The 27,142-nt window shown below is 37.7% G+C and overlaps 1 protein-coding gene across 1 annotated transcript in view; it reads left to right on the plus strand.

Moving 5' to 3' along the window:
* The window catches only part of lrrc1 (leucine rich repeat containing 1), a 50,756-nt gene that overhangs the window by 3,060 nt on the left and 20,554 nt on the right, over positions 1 to 27,142 (plus strand). Inside the window, exons 2-6 of the mRNA XM_055169895.2 lie at positions 14,222 to 14,339; positions 14,903 to 14,981; positions 15,969 to 16,058; positions 26,364 to 26,420; positions 26,524 to 26,587. Of these exons, the coding sequence (XP_055025870.1) occupies positions 14,222 to 14,339; positions 14,903 to 14,981; positions 15,969 to 16,058; positions 26,364 to 26,420; positions 26,524 to 26,587 (408 nt within the window). The remainder of the gene's footprint in view (positions 1 to 14,221; positions 14,340 to 14,902; positions 14,982 to 15,968; positions 16,059 to 26,363; positions 26,421 to 26,523; positions 26,588 to 27,142) is intronic.

The following is a 27,142-nucleotide window of genomic DNA, read 5'->3' on the forward strand; positions in this document are numbered from 1 at the left end:
ACATATTAAAATACCAGTAAACTCTGAGAAAAAGCGGAAGTTACCTGTGGCGTGCGGCCGGTGAGCTCAGTGTCGTATTTGTAAACAATGGCGGGTTATGACTTAGTATCCACAGTCCGTATTTTATTGTTTTCACATCTGTGGCAAACGCTGACGGTCGCGAAGTTGCTCGTGAACAAACAACATTAGGCGGCGTCAAACGGAACCTGAGTTTGCACATTAGGCTTCACAGAGGAGCGAGGTAAAGTTAGTTTTACGTTTGATATTTGCTGCATATCCGCCTAGGCTGCTTAAGAAGCTGTCTGCAAATCACAGAGGGTGTGCTAAGGACGTCGGCAATTTGGCAAATAGATGGAAAAGCGGTTTGAAACAACTTTGGTGAAGAAATGTGAATGTTAACTTCAGGTATGCTCGACTTTTAAGCAGCACATGTGTGCTGTCTGTCTGTAAACAGTGCAGGGGTAAACGCGTCATCTATAAAAAAAAAAGAGCTCTGATTGGCCTGAAGCTGTCAGCGCGTTCACAAATAGCACTTACTGGTAAATTACTGGTAATCGTACAACCTGTCTTACTGGTAAATTGGGAGCTCTGATTTACTGGAAAGGTTCTGTTCACACATTACCTGTTAACTGCAATTTACCAGTAAATTACCAGTAAAGACTGTATGTGTGAAAGGGACTATTGACTGTTCAACACTAAACTTCTTTACTTTATCAGGTTACTTTAACATGTTTGTTACTTTATCAGGGTTTATTTGCAGTTGTACTCTGTTGAATTTTGAAACACAAAGAAATTGTTACTTTTCCTGTTTGCACTATTTTTGCACCATGAGAGTATAAATAAATACAGAATCTGTGTTTACATTTTAAACTTGTAATTGATTTAAAATAAATTATTATTGTGTAATTGTTGTTGTGTGATGTTTTTCAGCACAGTCACAGTGGAACACAACTTAAACATAACCTAATCTGATATTTTACAGAAGAGAATAATTTATTGTCATTTTTATCATCACCGCAACAAACAACTGAAATTACCGTGATATTTTTTTAGGCCATATCACCCATCCCTAGCCAGCGGGTCATCACTGATTAGGGCTGTGGCGATTCATCCCATTCCCCATTAAAAAGACCTGTCTGAAATCGATTCTGAATCGCAAGGCTCCGATTCTGTGTTTCATGCACAGCTTGTGCGTGTACTATGGGTCTGTGATCAGTAGGAAGTCCTCATCAATCTAAAATCATTGAGTTTGAGTCGTTTATAATGTGCATTTAAAAAAGCAACACTCGTCAAACACAGTCATTCAAAATATTCTTTATTATCATGAAAATACATGAAACAATCTGAAGTACAGCGATATAAATATTCCTGTAGACAATTCCTGGAATTGCGTTTGTAATGCTACTTCTTCTGTGGCACAAATGGCGTTTCTACACGAGGGCGCCCTCTGGCTTTTGGATGTGGCGGCATTTCACCGTAATTCATTCAAATAGACCCTTTTAATGTTTGTACACGATGACGTGGCAGCGTATGTGCATGCATTTAGGCAACAGAAGTATAGCAAGAATCAGCAGTGAAGCAACACAGAGAGAGAAAGTTATTTTAAACAATTGACTTTATCAACTTTTTTAACACATCTACCAGATCCGTGTTCTATGGTGGAGTAGATAGAAGACGTTAGCAGATGGCCAAATATAAAGTGACAAGATAAAGATATATATGTATATTAGTATATTAGTGCAACCAAAACGCAACAACCAGACATTTTGATGCTGGGAATCCGTTTTAATAAACTTTCTGAGTTGCTAACACATTATAACCGATGGGGAATAACACCACTTCTGTTGCCTTAATGAGCGTGCAGGCTATTTGATCACATGGGCTGTAAAAGGGTCTATTCATTCATTGAGAAAACGCGCATTTTCACGATAAATCGTCACAGCCCTATTACTGATATCAGTTTATAGTGCACTAACTGTTGAGTTTTATGGGTGTTTGCGTTCACGTGAACTTGAAGACATCTCGCTAGGTGAGACTGTACTTTATATTTTTTATAGTTTGTGAAGTGCACGCCACCGCGGGTCGCACTGTAGCGTCAACAGCCCACACTTTTGACTTTTAGACAGGTTTAACACTAAGGGGTGGTTTCCCGGACAGGGATTAGACTAGTACTAGACTAAAATAAATGTAAGAGCTGTCCAAACTGAAAACATCTTGCACTGACATATCTTAAAATACATCAGTGCCCTTTGTTTTGTCTCAAAATGCACACAAGTAATGTTTTTAGTAAGGCATGTCTGTTAAAACTAGTTATATTTCCTAATTAAACTGAGACCTAGTCCTGGTTTAAGCTAATCCCTGTCCGGGAAACCACCCCTAAGTATACAAAGCTTACCTCAGCAGCGCGAGTGTTTTCTTTGCAAACAGTGGCTCAATGTAGTTAATATTCATGAGGTAAGACATGGCTATTTAAAGTGACCGCTCCCAGCGTTTTGCCCCGTGCATCGCATAGGAACCGCTTTTAGAACCGAACATTAAGAATTACGTGCGGTTCCGGTTCCTTTTAAAAACAGAACGGTTCTCGGTTCCCAACCCTACACTCTGATTCAAAATGATTCAAGCCCTTCTTAGATATGACACATTAAAATTGTGTTCAATTAATTTAAAATACATCATTAAGAGCAATAAGTATATATTTTTAATTAGTCTTACACAAAATAAAAATGTACTATAATTTATTGATTCCTTTTAATTGCGTTAACACAATTAGTTTGAGTTTGGGTTCTGGAAAAAGAATTTCCCAGCATGCTTTGCATGTAACTGCTTTTGGAGAGTATTTTTTTTAATTAAGTCAAGTGTTATTTTATGCATTTTTAGGTAAAGAGAAAGACTTAATAGTGTTTAATGTCCGTTTATCTTATTGATTTAGAAGAGTTTGTGTTATATTTTTTCAAATTGTTTGGTTACCATTGTGCAGAAGGGTGGCACTTGTGGTTAGGTTGTGGATGTGACGTATTTTCTCTCAATGAGCACTAACTGTGTTAATGCCTGTTTGGAGATCAGTCTCTTCTCACATGCTCATCCAAAGTATCATATGTTAGCATGCTAACATGTGCTTATGCTAATTAGTATGATATAAAAACGTTTTATATAAAATAACAGAATCAAGTTATTCAGACTACACTAAATTGAGTTGAGGCAACTAATTGAGTATTGCCATTTACTTTAAATTGAGTTGGACTAACTCAATATATTTTTATTGTGTAAAGCAGTTTTTTATGAGTTAGGGGTACACATTCATATTGGATGGAAATCCTGCCCACAATTTTATGGAGTTAATCCAATGAATAATTTTTTTGAGTGTAGCTACAAATGACCATTTATAGTTTGTTTCTAGTACTTACCATTCTTGGACAATTACACCAAACGTGACAGATTTGCAAACGTTAGAACTTTCCCCATATGTGGGGACAATTAACTTAATTGTAACAGGTAGGGGGTTAGTTGTGACGCTTGCTAAAACTTAAGTTTGCAGGCAAATATTTCAATACTATTTTGTCTATATACTTGAAGTGGATATTGTTTATATATCTGTCTATAATAGACAGGTATCCACTCTGTATTCATTCATCCAGCCCTTTTCTAACAATAGGTCAATTATAAATGGATACAAATTTCTAAATATGTGACAAAAAGCAGCACAATTATGACATTTTTTTTATCTGTAATAACCATACTACAGTTTCAAAATCAAATTCTGAGATGATGAGCATCAAAGTCTGATTGTAGCCATTCATTTCATTATGATTTCAATCTTTGACCTGACCTTATTCAATCAATATTAAAGATATGACCAAAAATAAATTTGACAAGATAGGCACATTGATTTTGTTGGCAGCCAGCAATCATTCGTGTGTAGCCTATTTAAAACAACGGCAAGAATTATGTTGAGATGTTATGGGCAGTGTCTGCGGCAGTTTGAACCTGAAGACAACGGCATATATTTCAGAATATATGTATGCATTATAAGACCTGCATCAATGTCCACATGCACATACGTGCATGCACACACCCCCTCCCACACACACACACACACACACACACACACACACACACAATCTATAACCACCGCACCACCGCAGTGAATTACTATCGTGGTGGTAAAAAGCTGCCACCGTCACAGCCCTAAGTGTCAGCTGCAGATTTAGGTAATGTGGACTAGGGCTGCACAATAAATCGCATCCGATTGTCATGTGCATTTCATCAGTAAACCCGGTTCCGTGATTAGTACCTAATTGCCATCATCTGCTTTCTGATGGAGTGGCATGGACTACACAGAGGCTGCGTCCGAAAACTCTAAAATGCTGCCTTTGGAGCGCTCCTGCATACTTACATGCGCATTCTTAAACGTAATTTCGAGAGCGCAGAAATTTGGCACAAACCTGTCCCTACCACAGAAGGAGAGACCCGAGCATGCCTTATTTTGCCTGGGCAGAAATGCCCAAGTAAACACGTTTTATTCCATTAGATGTTTCACTTTTAAAGGTGTATTATCAATTAGTATAGCTTTGTTGTTATACTGCCCTGCATAAAAAATATTACAAGTGTCTGTTGCAATGCTTTCATATTAACACAAAGCAGACAGTTTTACAGCGTATTCATTCACACGTGCACTCTCATTTAATGACACTGCTGATCTTTGCGATGAGCTCAGGGTTTCAAGTAGGTTTAAAATTGGATTGGTGTAATGTTTACACTAATAATTCAAAGTTTCAGTATCAGTTAAACTAAACCATGTAGGTTTTGCTAACTTTGTCAGGAGGTTGCTGGTGGTTATCCTCATGCTGCTAAAGCAATACATCTTGAACACAGCAGTGATCGACTGACCACAAGAACTGTGTGCAGTTATGCTTTAGCCAATTATATTTTAAATCTTCCAGATGACTGATAGATCGTAAGATGTCGTGTTCAGCAACAACATTGTAACCTTTGCACTGACTTTGCTGTCTTACACCTTCTTGAGCTTTTTGTTTGAGTTTCCATAAAAAGATAATCTGATTCATCTGAATTCCAGGGTATTTCCTTTGAGTCTTTGTAAACAGAGTCTTTGAAAACATGCTGTAAACTGGAATCAAAATTTCTGATGTGGACATGACAAATACACTTTTAGACAAGACGCCAAACGGCCACAAGTAAGGAGGACATAACAAACTCATTAACATTTGCCTTTGCATATCAAAGTAATATATTATATCTTGTTGTAGACCACCTAGTCTTTTTTGGGGTGGTTTCCCGGACAAGGATTCTCTTAAAACAGGACTTAAGCCATTTCTAAAAGCATAAGTTATAAATAAACACTACTGGTGTGCATCTTGAGACACAACACTTGCACTGATGTATTTTAAGATATGTCAGAGCACATTACTACGATCAAGACAACACTAACATTTAAGTTAGAGTAGGATTAAGCTTAAGCCGTGTCTGGGAAACCGCCCCTATCAGTTAGCTTATCAAAACTTTTGTCTACTTATAGCTTTTATTTGTCTCCATTGTTTTTGTATAGATCATTAATGGAACTTAAAGTTAAAGCTGTGCCTTATTACGGACGTGCGGTTACATGAAATTGCATTGGACATGTATGACTTTTCCTTTAAGGGCTGAGCTAAAAGCATCCTGGTTTACCAATGAGGAAGTTGTCTATTGAAAACAAACATTAGTTTTCATGTCTGATCATGTCAATTCTGGGCTTTCAGATGGATACATTTTTTTTTTTAAGGAGATTACTTTAAGTTTTTGTTGCAAACTATTAATCCAAGCAAATTTACAATAGCAGCCTTGGACTTTAAATATGTTTAGCTAATTACAGTCAGAGCAAACGTATACATGTGAATCATCTGATATACAGCAAATATCTCAAGCTTTTGTGAAGCATTTTATTCTCTTTTTTTTAATTACTGAAACCACGAATATGCGTTGACCAACATGGGTTTTCCATTAATTGATTCTAACATCTGCTTACAACTCGTGCGCAAGAAGGCCGATGGATTGCCAATATAAAGCCCATATTCAGCCTGTACCAAATGACACCCTCTGCTTTAAAACAAACAAAATGGGAAAAAAATCTTCAATTGTTCTCTTTTTATAGCCTCTTAAATATAGTAAGGTTTCTTAGAAAATACCAAATTTTGAGCAAAAAGCTGAAATAATTGCATTTGTTTAAAGGAATTTTGTTAGAGATCAGATTCAAAACGATTATCAAAACACAGAGTTTTAACTGTTGTAAAATTTGTTTTCGCTGCAGTTTTCTTTTAATCTAGTGGATTTACACTTACAAAATATTGCTAAATAGCACTAAAAGTTCGTAATCATAGGGGAGCCATTTTTGGTGCTATGTGGCACCTGTGAAGAACCATCCGGGGGTGAAATAGCACCACTATAACACCAGATATGGTTCTATATAGCAGTGGTTCCCAAACTTTTTCAGCGTGCGGCCCCCCTTGTGTACAGTGCATTTTGTCGCGGCCCCCCGAAAGAAAATGTATGACAAAAACAGTTTTAAAATATAATATTTTAATTAAACAAAACATATAAAATTATAGTATTGCTGTTGGTTGGTTGGCTTATTATTTTTTAGGTTTAATTACATAGAATTCATGATAAATTAATGTATTTTATAAAATGTCATAAAACTGGGGCCCCCCTGGCACCATCTCGCGGCCCCCAGTTTGAAAACCACTGCTATATAGCACAATATGGTTCTACACAGGTGCTATATGGCACTTAAAATGGTTCCCCTATGATTACGAGCCAGTAAACCACTTTTGGTGCTATTTAGCACTGTTTTTTTAGAGTGTACAGATTACCGTAAAAACTCGCCAGGAAAGTGTCATCGGCAGGGAAATGTTTTCTCTTAATTGACCAGATAACTCGTCAATGGCGGGGAAAGAGTTAATATAGTCAGTCATGAACTAAAGTGGGCTGGTCTAAGGCATGAAACTCCAAGGCTGAAAATGAGTCCCACTCGTGCCCTGTCCTCTACAATACATTCTGTTTTCGTTTGCTCATGAAATTTTAAGAGGGTTGGCAAATTAGCAGTGTCTCGGTTTACTTTGTTCAAACCCAATCAGGCTTTAAATATTGACAGAGAAGTTTAAAAGGTTAGTGTATACTCGTACTTGTGAGCCAAATGGTGGAGGAGGGGTGATGCATTAGCAAAACATAGCACACAGCTTCATTAACCAGAATAACAGGTTTGTCAATACACCTTGATGGTTTAGTCCTCTTTTATATTTTTACTTTCATTGGATCGGTTTAGTCTCTCTTGGTTTGTAAACAAAACCAGTCATCCTAATGGAAGTGCTACACAGCAAAATCAGGTCTGGTGGTACTCCAATAAACGGCAGCAATGTACATTTAACACTGTACGTAAAGGGCACATTATTCTTGCGAGTAGGACCTACGCCATAGGCTACACGTCCACGCGTGTAACACACAATAGCAATGCAACAGACGAAGAAGAGAAAAAAAATCACAAAAGAAGAAGTGTGTGCTATTTGAGAAGTCCAGCAGTGATGAAGGTAAATAGACAGGGACCTTTGTTGCAGTTTGAGTTCAATATCACTCCTCCTTGGCCCATCTTTGTTTTTACAAGCAGACGTGTCTATGAGTTAGGGTGGCATAGGCTGCTTGAATATAATCACGGTTATTTAATACAATTACTTAGTGACTTTGAAAACATGCATTTATTTAACCTTTTTATTAAGTAAGTGTTGAGGGCGATTTGTGGTCGTGCGTAGGTCCTACGGCGTAGCAGCGACGGCGTAGGTTCCGCGTCGGTTTTCATTTATACTTGTGCGTCGCCGTCCGCGTCGACGTGCAAACACACGCGAAACCGCTGGTTGGCAGTAATCACGCGTGTAACCACAGTAGCAGCAGAAGTCGTCACAGAAGAAGAAGCTAAGCAAGTAAACCCACAAACGAAGAAGAAATAGCAACTTGTTGTGTATAATTTGAGAAGACCAGCAATGATGGAAGTAAATAAACAGCGACTTATGTTTCAGTTTGAGTTAAATCACTCCTCAACTTGGCTCGTCTTTGTTTTCACCGTCTCAAACGGAAATACCTATGACGCAGTTTTTTTACCTGACGGGAGGGGTTCTGGTGGACCAATCACAGCGCTTACGGTCCGCGTAGAGCCGACGCGCTGTTAGAAAATTTGTGAGGTGCGCGTCAGGCTACGCAGAGCTACGCACAGGCTACGGATAGCCTACGCCGTAGCTACGCCGTAGGACCTACGCACGACTATAAATCGCCCTTTACAATAGGCTACATACGTCAAAGCAGTGGGGCCTTCAAATAGTGCCTTACAAACACATCGGTCCAGCAGCACACAATTTATATTTTAATTGCACAATAATTGTTTGAATCAAAAATTGAAGTTGACAATCAAAAACAATTAATTGCACAGCCATAGGCACACCTGTTGTTTCTGTGTGTGTCTGTTGTCCAGAGGATGTGCAGAATAAACATTTTTAAAGGGAGCTATAAACAATATCAGTTTAGTCTGATTGTGATTCATAACTGGATTGGTTAGTTATGCACTACAGACACTTTTTGACTGGTTAGTAAACTACAGGGTTTATTTTGCCTACTTATTTTTAAAAATCTTTGGGTATTTTTGTCACATTGAGCCGAATCTGTTCAGTTATATCCAACTGCAAGCTTGAGCTGTCCTACCTCACGTTTGACTGACACGACTGGATTTTCCACTTTTCTGAGTAGCTGTGCTAGTGAGGCGTACGAAATGACTTTCAGATTTTTACACTATAAACTTAATATTTTTTCTATTTCCACTGTAAAAAAATACTTTGCTGCCTTAAAATTTTTTGTTGAATCAACTTAGATTTACAAGTCATTTCAACTTACTATTATTTACAGTACCTTGACTAGAGATGAGTTGTTATAACTACAGGTGAGTTGTTATAACTTATATAATATAGTTGAAAAAAGTTGTAGCAACTCATCTCTTGTCAAGATAAATAATAGTAAGTTGACATGACTTGTAAATCTGAGGTAGCAGCAAAGTATTTTTTACAGTGAAATCTGGATTCAGGTCTAAAGATGCTTTGCGAGTATGTGTTTGAAACGCTGAAAAATGCATTATTCATGTTTTGGAGTAGTCTTACATTTTTTAAAATCAGCTTTTTATTATTCTCATCTGACTGTCCGAAAGTGTGACATACCTGAAAATAATTTTTTTCTGTTAAATGATTAAAATGCATAATTTTCCTATCACTGTAATGGCTCCATATTGTGAGTTCTTCATCAAACTTGCTTGTTATGCAGCTCGTCTGGCATTGAGCGTTGCTGGGTCGGTTCCCAGGGAGCACACACACTATGTAAAAGAAAATGCATACCTTACAATAGGGTTGTCCACGCCAGTTGCAATGATATCAGTATCTAGGCCGATCATGTTTTTTTCACACCGATCTGAATCAGTTTTGTTGAGGCTGATTCTTAATTTTACATCAGCTGTCAAGCAGGTGTCGTAAGCAGACACAGTGCAAGTTGTTTTGTGCCAGGAATATATGGCTAAAATGTCTGGAGTCTGAAAATATTAAGGTATTCTAACAGTCACGATATGAACATTTTATCGGGGGTTGGCAACAGAACTTTTGGATTTAAAGGGATAGTTCACTCAAAAATTAATATTCTGTCATCATTTCGCACTCTCATTTTGTTACAAACCTGCATAAATGTCTTTGTTCTGATGAACACTAAGGAAGATATTTTGAGAAGTGTTTGTTTCAAAACCTTTCGTGGGCTCCATTTACTTCTTATAGTATTCTTTTTTCCTACTATAAGAAGTAAATGTGGTCCACAAATGCTTTGGTTACAAACATTCCTCAAAATATCTTCCTGTGTGTTCATCAGAACAAAGACATTTATGCAGGTTTGTAACAAAATGAGAGTGAGTAAATGATGAGAGAATTTTAATTTTTGGGTGAAGAGTATTTGCATGCCCTTCCTCACACATGAGTTTGTAATATGCTTGGCTCTGACATTTCCTTGCACTAGAAAGGTTGTTAGCGCGCAGAGGGTTAAAACCAGTGAGTGTTTTGTATTCTCTCCCTGACACGCAGGAATTTAATGAGACACTTAGATTAATGGCATCAGTTTTAAGAAAGTTACGGTCATGACAGTGTTGCGCTTGTTTTTTGTCCACCAATCAAGTGACTAGTCATAAATGAGTAAAAATGAACAAATACTGACTGACAACTGGCTCCTGTTTTAAGGTAGCGACTACACACTACACTTTCTTTCACACATTTTTATTAAATGAATGAACCATATTTTTATATCTAAAATGTTTTCTCAGAGATGGTAGCCAGTAAGCAATGCTAATGTCAAGCCCATTGCATTGTATGAGCAATCATTATTATTGTTCAAACGGCAAACAATGCTTATTATGTAAGATGACACAAGATAGTGCTGGGCGATTTGGCCTAAAAATAAAATCTCCGATTTTATTTTTTTTAATTCGACTTCCGATTTTTTCCGATTCCCCCCCCCACTTATTAAGAAAAGCAATAAGTACAAATGGCAGACAACTTAAAGCAAATTTTGCTTTTATTTAATCAAAAGCAAGACAAATGTAACCCCAATTTATGAGATGAATAATAAATAAATAAATAAACACCCTCTTGGAATCAAAGTCCCAGCTGTGTTTTACGTGTGCTATGATGTTGTTGATGTTGCTATAATAATGCTACGGAAGCCCCGGGCAGCCAAAAATGCGCCATTACAAAAAATTCGAATTACTTATTTTTTAAATCGCCCACAACAAAAAATTCGAATTAATTCATTAAATCGATTTTTCGCCCAGGCCTAACACAAGATAACAAAAAGTCACAGTGACGGCACGTAGATCTTTGAATCTGGAATAAGTAGTGGATTAAACTCTTATTAGAGAGGAATAATATGGTTATGGATTAGGCAATTTACAGAGAAGAATGTTGCTAAGGTAAGACAAGGTATTATTTTTTACAACTTGTTAATAGCAAAGTGCTGTGGAATATGTGCCGACCTGGCACCGACTGGCGTTAAGCAAATTCTTTCTTTTCTTTCTTTCTTTATTACCGATGTGAGTTAATAATACGTGTGATTGATGCTGAAGAACAGTGTAGTTTCAGAAATTATATAACCTCCATGTTTAAATGGAAAATTACTCAAGTTATGGAAAATTAAATTACTAATAGAATATTGATTTAATCCTTCATATTGTGTGGGATGAAATCCAGATAATATCCAGCTAAGCGATTGTATGAAAGCACAGCATGTGATGGACAAATGATTGGAGCTGAAAGGATCTGGAATAAAGTTAAGGTGATGTTTGGGAAATGTAAGGGGTTTTTGCTTGCCTGACTGTTACCCAATAGATGGGTTGTTACCACTGCACGAAAAAAGGCAAACCTCGGCTGTTCAGCTGCCATAAAAGCACTTTAAGAACTAAACTTTCTTGAATAAAATAGTCCCTTTCCTGCCAATATAGAATTAAGTGATAAGAGAAAATATGTTTAGTTTTTGTCACTGTGTTTTTGTATAAGGTAAAATAAAATGTTGAAGGGATCTAACAGCTTAGATTTTTTTCTTAATGTATGGCATTGCAATTCTGCTGTCAAGCATATACAATGTATTGCCAAAAGTTTTGGGACACCCCTGCAAATCATTGAATTCAGGTGTTCCAAATCACTTCCAGTGACAAGATCTCTTAATGCTTCATCATACCAAGACATTTTGGACAATTTCATGCTACCAACTTTGTGGGAACAGTTTGGGTATTGCCCCTTCCTGTTCCAACATCACTGTGTGGACCAGTGCCCAAAGCAAGGGATATAAAGACATGGATGAGCGAGTTTTTGGTGTGGAGGAACTTGACTGGCCTGCACCTCAACCCAATATTACATCTTTGGGATGAATTAGAGTGGAGACTACAAGCAAGGCCTTCTCGTCCAACATCGGTGTCCGACTTTACAAAGAATGGTCAAAAATTCCCATAAACACCCACTTAAACCTTGTAGAAAGTCTTCCAAGAAGAGTTGAAGCTGTTATAGCTAGCAATATAGTGTACATTAGATAATAAGCTTAATGAACAATTGTGCACTGAATTTGAGGACTGTTACAAAGACAGGTGTCATTCTCACGAAACATATTTCAGTGATGCCTGTCAGGTATTACAGTCTTCTCATCTGGTATTCCAAGAAGCTACAATCCTTGACATTTCCTATTATTACATCTATTGTTATCCCTGTTTGAAATGTAAAATTGCTTGCAATAGTTGGTTTGAATTCAAACTGACACTATTTGTGAAATCATACTGACAGCTTTATATTATTATAAACTTAACGTTGTAAATGAGAACACTGATTTTTTGCACCTGTTGAATAACAAAAAAAATTTTGTTTATTTTTAACACAATCACTGTTGATTGTCCTGAACACAATTAAGTTGATTGCTACATTTATTGTCTGTATGCCCTGAGGATGGTCGCTTGACCAAAGCTTGGTGATTAAATTTGCTTTTAGGATTCAAGTGTGCAGACAGTATTTATTTGTTTATTTTTAACCAAAAAACTTACAGACTACAGCTATAGAGACTGGTTATTGATCAAACTGCCTATGTGTTTATCTTTTCACCTGTTGGCTTATGCCAGCACTGTAAGTGTCAATCTTTTTTTATCTGAACATATAAAGGAAGTAGAGGACTGCTGTTCAAAGAGCACCAGAGACTGCAGGCAGGTTGTTTGTTTCTGTTATCTCTGTTTTATGGGCTGCGTCAAATGTAGTTTTTTTCTCATTGTCAGCCGTGGTGCCAGCAAGAGGTGGGAGGAACTGAAGTAGGTCATGCAGATAGACGTGAATAGCAGATTACATCACAAAACGCTGTACACTGAGCTGCTTTTGCCAGTTCACTGGATGTTCCTAATTGCTAGCCTTTTGGAACTGGTTATTGTTATTTTGTTGTTCTCTGATGGTGAATTGGAACAGTCCGTCTGGCTTTGGTTCTGTTTGTAGGTCTTTTGCACTGCGTTTCTTGCATATATATAGCGGAAACACTGGAAGAATAATATACCAGGCAGATATAAAATTTAATGTATTTGTTTATTCTTGCAATAAAAATAGCCACAGAAGCTGCATTAAAAACAAACATACAAACACACTACACTAGTGCATTAATAGTGTGGATTACTGTTTGAAAAATCTGTACAAAGTTAGTGACTTAAGATTCTTAGGGTGCACTCACATTAGGGCTAACCCAGCCAGGCCTAACCTTGGCGCGATTGTCCCCCCTTCCTACTCCCCCAGAAGCACACACTCACACCGCATTATAAGCGATCCGAGCCCGTGCACGCTTTCGTCTTTAGAATGCGATTGATTTGAAGTAACCAGGAAGTAAAGCGCTCTCTTAACACTGGAGCCCATCGTAATGCTAAGCGACTGTGAGTCGTTTGGTGTGCGATGACATACAGCCCTCTCACATGTCATATTGCTATCTGTCGCATGTGGAGCTCAGACATTCATGTAACCCTGCAGTGTACATCAGAAGGTTTTTACGAAGGCATATGAACATGAGAGTTCGCGCAATTGACGTCTCTCCTCATGGCGTGATTTGCGGTCAAACTGTGAGTTCCGCGCCTGAGCCCAAGTGAACCGCGCTCGAGCCCCCTCTGCAAGCCGGCCAGGGCGCGATTAACCAAACCTCGCCCGGGCGCGGTTTAGAGAGCAATCACACTAGTCAAACAAACCAGGCTTTGGAGGTCAAACGCACCCGGGCGTGGTTTAGTTTGGGTAGTGTGAGTGCGCCCTTCTGCTCTGTGATAAAACAGGGAGTGGGACTGGTTTTCATTTCAGTAGCAAAGGTTTAAGGTTATGCTGTAACATATCTAAAACATGAATTTTTATTATGCGTAATAAAGCTTCATTGCACTTTTTGTTGCTTGAGAACGTGTATTGTAGAGCAGGACTATTCCAGAGTTGCCTTGAGCGAGGCACCTAAACCCCTAATTGCTCACTGTGCGCTGCAGTGATAGCTGCTTATTGCACTTTGTGTGTCTGTGTGTATTCACTACTCACTGGGATGGGATAAATGCAGAGGTCACATTTCGAGTATGCGTTCTATATTTTTCCCTTTAACATAATTGGTGTTGCTTGTTTTCTTGCAGCCATTTTTCAATTTGACGAAACTGCGAAAGCTCAGCCTGAGTGACAATGAGATCCAACGGCTGCCAGGGGACATAGCTAACTTTAATCAACTTGTAGAGTTGGACGTCTCTCGAAACGGTAAGAGATAATTTTCTCCATTTGGCCCTTTGATTTGTCAGACCGCTGTTTAATTAGTTTAAGTGTCTGTAAGTAAGTTTGGCCTTTCCCATCATTCGCCCGACATATCGCTGCAGCTGTTTTTCAACACTTAGTAATTATCTGCGACATTTCGGCATCATCCACAGAAATTCCCAGTGTATCCACACCCGAAATGAGAGTTGAGTTTTCGTTTCTGCTATTTTTGTGTAGCTATGCTATTTTTGGTTAAGTGGTAATTTTGAAACCAGACTTTCACTGAGGGCTTTAAATGCCTTGTTCCTCTGTTACAAAGTCGAACATTATATTCACAATGAACTTTGATCTGTCTTTGTTATAGCACATACATTATTGAAATATTATCTCTGTTTAAAACCCTTAAAAATCATAGCATGATAATGTTCATAACATAAATTGGAGGACCGCATGGGATGAGTAGCATAGGTATCTTTATGACAATGTTGCTAATGTAGGTAGCTCACTAGATCACTGTCAGTAAGTTTGAAATTGTTATGCATGAATTTTATTGTTTTCTTTTTTCACAGATATTATTGAACTTCCTGAAAGCATTTCATATTGTAAAACCCTCCAGGTAGCAGATTTTAGTGGAAATCCTTTGACAAGGTAATTGTTGTGCATTTCAGCTTTTCTATTTCAGCTTTTATGCCATTCTACTTTTGTTTAACTGAACCGTGGTAGGGACACTGCATTATTTGACAGAAAACTTCATCAAATACAACACCTCAAAAACAAAAAGCAATACATGTCACATATCTTTGGATAACTGAAATACAATAGATTGTGATTCGAATGATGTAAACCGTTTTAAGATACAATCAATACAGCATGTACCAGTTGTGTCCTTTTAAGGCTTTTTTTGCCATTTTCGGGAATTTTAAGGTAAAGCACGTGCTCTTTATAAATATTTGCTCAGCTGGAAGTAATACGGATGTAAAATGAGTTGTGAACATTGTTACCACCTATCGCCCGATGAAAGTCAGTGCTGAGCTTAAACTAGCAGTTTTCAGTAGCAAGTTTCTTTTGGTTTCCCTATAGCATAACTTTTCTAGTAACAAGCATTTTCCCTTTTTTTCTTTAGTACATTGTGTTTTGGGACTGAATGGTTCTTTAATCAAGTCTTAATGGCATGTAGTGTAGTTTTATAATAGTTTTCTTCATAGTATTAAATGGTGCAATGCTTGCCTCCTGTTCTGTTCTCTGGTTATTTGTAATTATTTGCAATTAATCTCTTATTCTTATAAGGGATTGCAATTGTTTGTCTTTCAAGTAATTCCTATTCCTGGTGACATATTGATGTCTTGTGAAGCAAATCGATTGGGTTTTGTGAGAAATTGAATGCTATTTACAACATTATTAGCCTCTGGCCAAACATCATGTGCGTGATCTTCTTCTTGTGGTGTTTGCTGTTGTCAAACCAGTCTGTCAGCGAAATAATATTTGAATCTCAATTGAAAATGTCAACCCACCAAATGGTTATTTGAATAATAGAATATTTTGGTCCAGCCCTAATACAGTCATAGTTTTATTAATTGTTCAGTGTCTTTCATCCTCTGTTTGCTCTTGATTTCATTCACATTTGTGTTGTTTCAGATTGCCAGAAAGTTTTCCGGAATTGAGGAATTTAACATGCCTTTCCATCAATGACATTTCTTTGCAAGCACTCCCAGACAACATTGGAAAGTAAGTGTTTTGTTCCCCTATTTTGCATTTATCTAAAGTAATTTTTTGCTACAGTTAAGTGTTTTGTTTAAAGGTCATGTGTGATATTGTTTTTTTAATGTTCGATTTGTTCGATTAATCAATAATTCATTCAAATGCAACTCATGCAGGTATAATTAAGATAGATACATTATATCATGTATATTCTTCTAACATTCTTGTATGATTCATTTTTTTATTTTTGTCTGGACATTTAGAAATGTCTAGGTCTTTTCAGATTGTATTAAAATGTCTTGATGACATTTTTGTAAGAAATTTTATGAAGAATTTAAGTAATATTATTAAGTTTATTAATATTAAACCTTTGCTATTATATTAGTTGCAGTAATAGGATATTTTCTTTAAAGATTAAACAACAAAACACTTGTTCACCAAATCAAACCTGTATAACAAGTGTGTAGATTCTGATTAAAAAATATCCTGATTTTGATTGTTTTTTGGGTCTCTGTTGGTTTGTTTTGTGGGAGCTGATTTTATGTGTCTGCCCTGTGACACATTCCTCCTTGATTTTGGGTGTGTAGGACATTTGTGATGTATACAGCATTTGACAAACTGATTAATAAGATAAAAAATCATTAAAACCACAAGTATTATTTTAAACAATCTAATGCCCAGTTTGATATATATTTTAAAGGTGCATTCATCTTTCTAGATCATTTTACCAGTCATGCTCCCCTTGGCAGTGAGACCAACAGTTTGTTGTTTGTGTGTTTATGTCTATCATTGGGCCTTTTTTGGCTGGATTTCTTTAGCTGGCGAATGCTCTTGTGTTGAAGTTTATCTCCGGGGCCACAATATTGTATCTTAAAAACAGTCCAGTGTGCATGTAAGTGGTTTAGGCCATAGTTCCAGTATATCTTGACATCACATCCAATCCTCTTCTCCTTAGTATCTTGGACTTGTTTCAAATTGAACTCTGGGAAATGTCTGTGTAATGTTTTTGCATTGTGATTTAGAGCTACACGACTCTGAATAAAATGAGAATCACGATTCTTTTTGCTTAAAATAAAGATCAAGATTCACTCACGATTCTCAAGAACTTTTTTAATTTTAAAGACATACAACCCCTGAACATTAGTTTAACATTAGTTTTTACAGGTGCAAATTAATTATGATTCTGAAGTTTCAGATAAGTGTACATAATCTTTAAATTCAGTTAATGTTAATTGTAGAGTCATTATGTATTCATTTTATTTAAAGAAAAAAATTTAAATATACATTTTAAGTAGCCAAAAAAAAACCTGAATATGGTGAAAATTGCTGTCACATGGGTTGACACAGAGTCGGCGTCAGAGCAATGACGCTGGAGGGGCATTGGATCATCGGCGGGGGGGGCACTGCCATTTGAGAAATATTTTGACGCAGTGGCAACATCATAAATCCCAATGTGATTGATGGATCTCAGATAGAGGGGCATATTTAATGAGCATTGCTTTATTTTTAGTAGAAAATGTGACAAACAGAGCATAACATAATACAGCTGTATATTTAAAGAGCATTACTACTGACACCAGATCTATACTCGCTGAGCAAATTAAAACATCATAGTACAACACAGCAGAAATTTATTATTTGCGAATTTCGTTTATTCTTGTTAATTTTTATATCATGTCATTTAGATGCTATGTGGCAACGTCAGCCCTTTGCACACAGTTTATTCAGTCACACACAGAAATACGATAATAAAAGGCAGAAAGGGGTGGGGGTAAAGTTATGCCCCCTCATATATCTTTAGTACAGGTAGCCAAGTATAAAACACAAATGCAGATAGACCCAGCAAACATTCATCAACAATTTACCTGCTATGCCTTATCATGAAAGCCAGGGCTGGCTTCAAAAAGTGAATTGAACAAACGACTTACTCAAAAGAGTTGCAGGCGACGAGTGTGGCTACTGAACCGTCTACTGTGTCCTTCCATTCGCTTGTGATCGCCCCTTACCACTGTAAACTGTTACCGGATACTGTTTTAACACAATTTGGACAGGCCTGTCAGTCCCAATATCATCAACCGCTGTCCGCTGACTTGGAGGGCTTGAAGATTGTTGCTCTAGCTGCGCTAGTAACTTTTGGAAGTTGTCCGGAGATAGCAATAGCAGATGGGCCAGCTCGGCTCTCATAGACCGTCGTACTGGTGGCGGTGGCCGGAGTATCAGATGCTGCTAATTGAAGAGGCTGCGCAGGACTAAACCATTTTCGTAAATTCATTTTTTGTCTATATTTAGGTTAACAATTAGCCGCTAACTGTCTATAATATAGACAGACAAACTGTTCTTTCGATTCTCGAAACAACAACTTGAAATGGATTTTGCGCGCTAAAAGTCAAATGTAACAAGTTTAATCAGCGACCAATAAGAATTGTCCAATAATGACGAAACTTAGTAACATGTCACGAACAACCGAAATGATGCGAAATATTTTTTCCCATCATTTTATTTTATTTAAATTATAGTGTGTACATTTAATATTAAAATATTAACTAAAAGGGATTTTTTTGGGGGCCTGTACTAGGAGGGGCATCAATGACCACTAGGGGGGGCACGGCCCTCGAATGCCCCACCACAGCGCCGACCCTGGGTTGACATAACTTTATGGTAATGAGCTATGACGCGGTTCTGTTGCAACCAATCGCAAGGCGGAAACGTTCCGCGGCAAACAATCAGAAGGCGGAAACCTCCGCTTGAGGATTCCGGAGAATCGCTGGCGGCATGAATGTTCATCGGGTGAATAAATATACATGCACGCTTAATCTTCACGCCCACTAGAACACTTGGGCCAAATACAAGAAAACGTAATGTAAGTAGTCAGGTGGTCAAGTGCAAAGACAGCAAGTGTGGTCAATTGGACGCAGCCAATGTTTCCCCCTGTGCTAAAAACCCATTCGGAAGGGATAAGATCCGAAATAAGATACTCTTTTTGGTACTAAAACTACTTCAAGGTTCTTGTCGGACGTACCTGCGCATTGCTCTGCCTCACTCATTCTCTTTAGTTTCTGTTTCTTTTTGTCTAACTTTTCGGCAAAAGCATCCGCTGTACCAGTGGAGCGAACATGAGCATAAGCACATCTGGCTTGCGCAAAAATAAACGCGGCCGCTGTGATTGCGTGTTGTCGAGAGAACTGACGAGACTGCGTCTTTTCCTATTTGAATATATAATTACCTGAATCGTAGAAATGCTAGATTAAGATCGTTTGGGGGTTTGAATCGAGATCACGATCCTTTAACGATTAATCGTGCAGCTGTATTGTGGTTCCACAGCTGATGGATCTGCTTAAATTATCTTCATTTCCTGTGTAATATCTTCTTTTTATATGGCTATTGTCATAGTGCATTGTATAATAGATAGAAAACCAAAGTTTATCTTGAAACATTTTCTGGATATGCAATGGTTAGTTTGTAAGTTAATTTTTAAATAATCAATTAAATTAGTCGAACAATTGTTGAATATCTAGAATTATCAAAATAATATTTATTTGACCATTGCAGGTGACAGGTACAGACTTTGTGATTGCTTTAATAACTTAATGTCTATGTCATACTATTTTACTTTAAACTTAATGCAATTGTTTAAGAAGATTGTGTTTTGCATAAAGAATTTCTTTAAATTCTCATTACCTCCGTACTAAAAAACCCAACGAAGACCCCCATGTAATATCACTAATGAACATCTGCTCAACCAATACCAATACAATACACAGATGTGAACTTTTGGCAATAGAATTAAACAATGTCAAACAAAAACAGCACAGCCTCAGATAGTAGCCAACCCCCTTCATACAGAATATAATCATACATAAAGATCTGAACAAACTGGCATATCTGCTTTCCAGCTGCTATCTGCAGGCTGATGGAGGGCTTGTTTTTCAGGTCAATGCTATTTTTTATTTTTGTAAGTTTAAATTAATAAGCAATTTTACTTTATACTCAAGCATGTTGCCAAATGACTTGTACATTCAACTTGCTTTGTGTCAGACTCAGATGTTTCAGTGGAATATTAAAAATTAGTTTTGCTTAAGAAAGTTTAAAACTATAGATTTTGATGGTAATGCAGCATGACGCGAAGGTGTGCATTATTTTCGAATAATTCAAAGGAATCAATTATTCCTCTTATACCACGGTTACCACAAATATTGCTCTGGTGGTTATTTTAAGACATTTGACAGGTTAGGTGTGCGTTTTACCGAAAAATAATAAACACTACCCGTGGAACATTTCTCAACCAATCAGAATAAAGCATTCAACAAGCCTGTGGTATAAATATATTTAAAATAAACATTTTAGTTAGTTTTCCAGCCACTGCACATTTTTTTGCTGGGTCAAGCAATTTGTAGATGGCTTTCCTTCGGCATGACACCACACTCACAATCCTTAGCATAATATAGCAATAATGACAATGTATAGTAACACATTGCAAGTGATAAAGCTGTTCTGATCTGCTCGCCTGGGCCCTCCATAATTAGACTGATATGCTATTATTGTTGTTTGCCTAGTAAATTTTTTACGCAAGTTGCATATGTATTTCCAAGATTTTTTTATGTTAGCTAGTGCTGCACAATTAATCGCATCGCAATCGCAATGTCAGCCTGTGCAATTATATGACAGCAAAATGTTGCAATAATATTAAATAAATAAATGTGAGGACTTGTTAACACAAACTTTCTGATAACAGTTTGATGATTTTCCTTGCTGTTTAAAAAAAAGAAAGAAAAACGAACAAAAAAGGCAGTGCACCGTGTGGCATGCACGTGTGTGGTGTGCGTCGTCACTTATACCAGAGCGAAGATGGATGAAGAGGAGGTTGACAGTGATCTGGTAGCAAAAAAAAAAAACTATGTCTGTTGTATGGCGGTATTTTGGATTTAGGATACTGACACTGAGCAGTTGCTACATCACGTGGCAATACGAAAACATTTCTAGTTTTACAAATACACATTTTAGCTAAACTGTGTGTGGATTTTCCTTAAAACCCATCAAGTTGACTCATGATACCATTTAGTATAATCGCAATCGCACATCGCAATATTAGCAGCAATAACCGCAATGGGAAAAATTACCCAAATCGCGCAGCCCTAATGTTAGCTTTAGGTTGCACTGCACTAACATAACTTATGTTGAGCAGTGGATGCGCATCAAAAAGCGCATCATCAAAGAAATTTTTCTGTAAACTCAGTCTTTTCACTTGTTCGGCTAAACACCGAAAATAAGTTTTGCTACGAATAATTTCGGTTCCCAAACATTTGGTGCAACCTTAGTTAGCTTTATGTAACACTTCAAGGTAATTTACATTGATGATTTTTGGACATTAGGACCAGTAAATCAAATGCGGCTCATCTTCCCTAACAAGGCCACATTTTAAGGTCTGGGTAAATAAGATGGGCAGGACAAGTTATAGTCAAATTATGATGGCAAGGCGACTGTGTCAGTGTCTCCTAAGGCTTCTGGGTTCCATTTCAGAAGTGGTGAGAACTTACCAACAGTAGTCTGAGGAGGGACAATCTATGCTAGTGAATGCACCGGGGGAACAAAGGCTATCCCGAATGGTACGAGCCAACAGAAAGTATACTGTGCCAAGTCACACAAAAATGTAATGACCTTTATGGGAGGAATGTGTCAAAACACACAGTGCATCAATCTTTGAAGCATATGGTGCTGCCTGCAAAAAGATCAGTCGAAAGCACCAACAATAAGAATGCGATTGTCGGAAGTGAATCTTGAGGCAGTGGAAAAAGAATGCCAGGACCAATAAGTCCTGTTCTCTTTAACATTACAGGGATGGCCATGTACGTGTGTGCCATTTGCCATTAGAAGTGACAGCACCAGAATGCACTGTGGGATGATAACCAGCTGGTGGATAGAGATGATGTTTTGCTGGGAAGCCTTTGGGGTTCAAGCATTCATTTGGACGTGAATTTGACATGCTACCTACCTAAACATTGTCTCCACCTCTTTATAAAAAAGGTTTTCCATGGAGTTTTGATTCCTTATACACCCTTTCCGTAATGTAAGCTTGAGCCAACTTTTGGATGATGGTTCGAGGAACATGTTGGAAGAGTTTAAGGTATTGACCTCGCCTACCAAATTTCCCAGATTACAATCCAGTTGAACAACTGTGGGATGTGCTGCTCTTTTTACTTTAGAGCAGGGGTGTTCTAGAGTTAAAACCAAATCCGGCCCACCCCCTTATTTTATGTGGCTTACCAACTATTTTATGATTATACATTTTTTATAATGGGGAAAGGTTAAAAGACTAAATCCTATCCAGCGATTAAATGTTTTCCGTGTTGTTAACATAAATGTTTTGCGGAGTCCAGGTGGGATTAGCACAGAATGCGTATGTCCGATTCGCAAACTAAATAATGAGTCATTTGAACTGATTCATTTAATTGAAACTACTGATCTGTCCAACACTGAAATCATGAGACGTTTGTCAATCATTCACTCCAAGCCAGGTAACAAAATCACAGCTAATTTGCAAAGAGGGTAAGAAATGATGACAGTGAGAGTGATGGGTATCTGATAAATGTATGACCTATAATATGGAGGAGGGAGTAATACTCTTCAGAAAGACTAGTTTTTCTGGCTTAAATATTGGTGTTTACATCTAAAATATTTCAAAGCACTTTGGGCTCTCTGATCACATGTATATGGTATTTTTTACCCAAGAAAGACCCTGTTTTGGTATCGGAAAATGCATCTCATTTTATTACCTGTGCAATGATGGATCACAGACCAATGACGTGTGACCACAGTTATTTTTTAAAATACAATAGTTTTACACTTAAATATACTTATTTGTCCCAGGCCTCTACTTTCAAAGTTAGGTATTAATTGAGTTATTACTAAAACCAGTAGTAATTGATTGCAGAGGAAATAATGCAATGTAATAAATGAGTTAATACAATCATATAGTCTTACAAATACAACCGTCCCTTTGAGAGCAACCGTAATGCTGTTGTTGCCCAGGATGAAATGCCTGAATAAAGGAAAAGAAAGATTTCCTGTTTCCTGTCTATGGTTGAATTTGACTCAGTAAAGCATCAGGGGACGGGGAGAGGCAGAATGTCACTGCTGACTTTAAGAGCCCCTAAAAACAACATTATTTTGTGTATTTGTTGTTATGCAATGTATTTATGTGGTTTATGGTTAAAAAACACATTATTTTCCAAGTATCAAACTTGTTGATTTGTACAAAGCTTATCATTTTGACAAGCTAGGCGTGATACGATTGTCCAGCAGTGCGTTGTGTTTTTTTCTGAATACCTCAAGTGTGTGATGGAAATGAAATTCTCCTTACCATATTTGGAAGATTGGCTCCCAAAGCAAAAATACAAGCCTGAATTTGATCCAGAAAAAATACAAATGACCAAGCTGATTGATCATCTTTGCCAGCGTGGCTTGAGCAGAACGTAACAGATTGGTAAGATAAGGATAATAAAACATAAAACAATGTCTGCATTTGTGAGCGTAGAAACGACAAACAAGCGCTACTATACATTGCACAAAATTCGTGTTTGAATCATGGTTTGAATAGTCAGAAACAAATTCTTTACATATGAAAACATAAACTACTTACAGGCTGTGAGTCAGAAGCGCTGAGAATTATGATAATGTGCATCAAGTCCACGTTAACTCGTTACGGATGTAAACTGTTGCCTTACCGTGGGTTCACACCAGCCGTGTTTGAGGTGTCAAATTTATATCTGCCATGTCTAGTTTGCAGCTTGGACATTTTAAGTTTACTCGCTTCATTCGCGCGTGAAATTCGAGTCATTGAAAGATTCACGGGGAAATACACGTCATGTGAGGAGCTTCTGCGACTCCGCTCACTTCCTGTAATCACGTCACTACGAGAGCAAGCTCCTGATTAGTTAACGTGGCACATTTTTGGTTAACGCGGCACGCTTTTCCAAAGCTAAAATTTTTCAACTTGCGCGTTTCCCGCTCAATTCTCCTGAACTAGACGCGCAAATGAGACGAAATCGCGAGACCTCCAGATGCGTGTCAATGCGTCTTTACATTGACTTAGCATTGAAATCACTCGCGCTTGACGCCTCTACCGCAGCTGGTCTGAATGCAGCATTACAATCCTTGTTTTCATTGTAGTCAATAGCCCTATTCGGACAGGATTAGTTTAACTGAGAAAATCGTGCTATTCAGAGATCCTCTGTGTTTTTCCCAATCGGCCATGTCTGTTTTTATGTCATGACCTTAATTTACCTCAATTTACCTGCTGTTTTTCCCTGAACTCAGAGGTCCTCTGACAAATTTAATCCAGTCCACGTATATTGTACTTCATGCGTCCCATTCATTCAGACATGCATGTTTTTTCACTCTGCAGAATAAAGCCAAATCTCTTACAGTGTTAAGACTGGCCACTGTAATATCTGTATCATGTACTGTAAAAAACTAAACCTTATTTTTGTCCACTCCGGAATGGTAATTAATGTAGATAATAAATTGTTATTAAGTTAAATAAAACATGTAGGCTACTTTAGTAGGATTTGTATAAGTTATTTTGATTAGTTAATATTGAATTAATAAATGACATGTTCTGTAATCATTTTAAATTTAAAGCAAAATTTCAAACATCACAAACACGTGTCCAGAGCACATGATCTTCTGCAATGCCCAAATGCACGAAACAGAACACACCCAATGGAATTGCCTGAGAATTTCAGTCTTGTCCGAATCGGTTGCATAAAATCATCACAGATGTCGTGGAGGACACGTTGAAACGCAAACGTTGTTTGGAAAATATAATCTCGTCCAAATATGGCAAAGATTTCAGTTGCGACATTGTAGACTTTGGGATTTGTAACTTTGTAGATTGTTAACATGTACTAACACACACTTACACACCAAATGTAAAATTATGAAAATAAATAGGGGCTTTTGAATTTTATAGATATCAGTCACAGAGTGTTTAATACTGACATTTTCTTTTTGTTTTTATCCTCACAGTGAGCATAATGCAGTTACCACTAAACCATAAAGCATATGTGTCTGTCATTTCAGTTCTTAGAAAACAGTTATCGTAAATGAACAGCAAACCAAAACAGTATTTATTATTAATTCTTTAACGCTATTCCAGCATCTATGGTTATATTCATGTTGAGAACCAGTTAATGTACACACAAATCTGTTTGGGGGAAGAATAATTTGGCATCTCTAGTCCACCTAGACTTGCATGTCATTGAAGTGTGGGAGGAAACCAGAGTACCCAAAGTGTACATGCAGATACTACACAGAAAGTCATCCTGAACCAGCCGGGGCTTGGGTTTAATGTTGGAAAAGGTTGGGAAATTTCCCTTATTTTCAAATCCCAATGTTGACAGGTTTGTCACCCAGTAAACCTTTGATTTCTTCTCTGTTTTACTTTTAGTAGCCAAACCTGACTGCTGTTTGACTTTAGTATGCCGAGCCCTTGTCCGATCTGTCACATTTTCGGAGTTGCTGACAAACAGCTTACTTTTAGGACCTTTTTACTGGGTGCAGTACGTAGTACCCGATTTTTTTTAGTACCACCTTTTTTTAGTACCACCGGTTGGGGTTTAAAGTGACCCGAGCTGATACCAAACGTGACACAAAAACACTGTAGATCACTGATAGGTCTGAGAGAATCGTCATACCAGCGTCATTGCTATTAGCTTTACCTTTTAGTGCTAGCTTGCACTTTCTCGGGTAAACCTGTTGTCATCTGTGCTTTGCTGTAAGTTCCCAAACTCCCTTTTAAAAAATCCACAGGTTGAGAATCAGATACACCATACCAGTTATTTTCCAAACTTGCAGTTTGTGGCAGAATATTTGCAATTTGCAGTGAAGAGAATTGCGAAAAAGGCTACAGTATATGTGACTCTGTGCAGAACTCACTCTTAAAGAGACAGTGGCCCCTATTTTTTTGATCTGAAAAAAAAACATCCAATCTGTAACTGGAAAAACACTTTTGTGACCCATTGGATCACTATTTAATGGTGAGTATATCCAGTGTGGAGATGAGCAGGAACAGTTGGCTTGCATTGAAATCCAGATTTTTTTGTAAAAAAAAAAAAACAGCATCAAAAAACAACAAGAATAGCAGAGCAAACATTGTGGTCAGTGGCCTTATAGGGTTTGTATTGGCAAAATTTTGCGCCTGGTGAGTACATGAGAAACTTTGTGCTATGCCCTCAACGGCGAGTGGCATTTTCTTTTCTGTGACTTGTGTATGAATGGTAGTGAACATTTTGACTTATGATTGTGCGATTGTTTTTTTTTTCATTTTTCACCTAGCCTCTGTAACTTGATATCACTGGAACTCAGAGAGAATGCGCTGACTTATTTACCAGAGTAAGTGTACACCTTACAAACATTTTTGTGCACTTTCCTGTGTATATTTGTTTGTGCCAGAGAGAAATCCAAACAAATATTTCTTCTGCTTTGATCCAATCAGGTCTCTGTCTCAACTTCAGAAACTTGAAGAACTTGATATAGGAAACAATGAACTGTATACTTTGGTAAGTGCTAAGATATGTATGACCTGCTCTTAAAATGACTAATAACCAGGGCTAGAAATGGCAGAAATTCACTGCTTAGTTTAGATTTCTTATTTCTAAGTTTAAAATAACTAAATACATTACAATGTGTAATGTTTAAGGGCTTGTTATAGTCGTGCGTAGCTGAGACGTCGTAGGTTCCGCGTCGGTTTTCATTTATACTTTTGCGTCGTCCTCCGCGTCGATGTGCAAACACACGCGCAAACCGCTGGTAGGCAGTATCCACGCATGTAACCACAGTAGCAGCGCGACCGTCAGAGAAAAAGAAGCTTGGCAAATGTTAACCTACAAACGAAGAAGAAACAGCAACTTGTTGTGTATGATTTGAGAAGACCAGCAATGATGGAAGTAAATAAACAGCGACTTTTGTTGCAGTTTGAATTAAATCACTCCTCGACTTGGCTCATCTTTGTTTTTACCGTCGCAAACGGAAGTACCTATGACGCATTTTTTATACCTGAGGGGAGGGGTTCTGGTGGACCAATCACAGCGCTTGGGGTCCGCGTATATCTGACG

This window comes from Misgurnus anguillicaudatus, chromosome 11 (assembly GCF_027580225.2).
Source record: "Misgurnus anguillicaudatus chromosome 11, ASM2758022v2, whole genome shotgun sequence".
In the NCBI taxonomy this organism is placed as follows: Eukaryota; Metazoa; Chordata; class Actinopteri; order Cypriniformes; family Cobitidae; genus Misgurnus; species Misgurnus anguillicaudatus.